Source organism: Mandrillus leucophaeus, unplaced genomic scaffold (genome assembly GCF_000951045.1).
Source record: "Mandrillus leucophaeus isolate KB7577 unplaced genomic scaffold, Mleu.le_1.0 Scaffold307, whole genome shotgun sequence".
In the NCBI taxonomy this organism is placed as follows: Eukaryota; Metazoa; Chordata; class Mammalia; order Primates; family Cercopithecidae; genus Mandrillus; species Mandrillus leucophaeus.
This window is the reverse complement of record NW_012103221.1, coordinates 2,352,599-2,353,490: the sequence shown is the minus strand read 5'-3', so window position 1 is coordinate 2,353,490 and position 892 is coordinate 2,352,599. Positions and strand designations below refer to the sequence as shown.

At 39.6% G+C, this 892-nt stretch overlaps 1 protein-coding gene across 1 annotated transcript in view; it reads right to left on the bottom strand.

Annotated features, from left to right (window-relative positions):
• Nucleotides 1–205: 205 nt before the first annotated feature.
• Nucleotides 206–892, bottom strand: part of CCT4 (chaperonin containing TCP1, subunit 4 (delta)) — a 41,328-nt gene continuing 40,641 nt past the window's right edge. The window contains exon 13 of the mRNA XM_011987311.1: nucleotides 206–480. Within this exon, the coding sequence (XP_011842701.1) occupies nucleotides 466–480 (15 nt within the window). The 3' untranslated portion in view covers nucleotides 206–465. The remainder of the gene's footprint in view (nucleotides 481–892) is intronic.

Below are 892 nucleotides of genomic sequence, written 5' to 3'. Positions count from 1 at the left end.
TTTTCAATTTTCTTTCTGTAACATTATTTCTTTTTAAATTTGGCAGTCTCCCAAGCCAGAGTAGGTTCAGAGAGGTGCCACTAATATCATTCACTTTTAAGACAGCATATATATATATTTACATGTTGGTAGTTTTTAATGCCAATGAGCATTTATCAGTGTTGAGCATACTGGGCCATCTTTTTTCTCAACATGTAAACTTATTTTTTATGCTTCTTTTATTAGTTTTTCAAAAGTATCAGAAATAACAGAATGTTGGGAGAAGATAAATCAATCTGCCTTTTGAAACCAAATATTTAATATTTTCATTAAATTGTTTCAATACAACTTCAGGCAAATGCCAACTGGAAGACCAAGCCCAAAAATTCAGAGGAAATAATCTTCCAAACAAGGAACACCAAGGTGATCTTCTTCCACGCCAGCAGCAATACTGGTGACCATAATGGTGCTAGTCAGTTATCCAGATTATCGAGTGTTTACCTGATAAGAGAAAAACTTAGATTTCAAAACCAGACAGAATTTTAAGGCTGGAAAATGTTTAAGGCAATTAATAAAAGGAAAAACTGTATTAAGAACTGCTGTCACCTTGATGACTAGCAAACATTTATCAAAAGTAAAAACCTGGCCGGGCACGGTGGCTCATGCCTGTAATCCCAACACTTTGGGAGGCCAAGGCAGGCAGATCACAAGGTCAGAAGTTCAAGACCAGCCTGACCAACATGGTGAAACCCCATCTCTACTAAAAATACAAAAATTAGCCAGGTGTGGTGGCACATGCCTATAATCCCAGCTACTTGGGAGGTGGGAGGCTGAGGCAGGAGAATTGCTTGAACCCAGGAGGCGGAGGTTGCAGTGAGCCGAGATCGTGCCACTGCACTCCACAGCTTGGGCG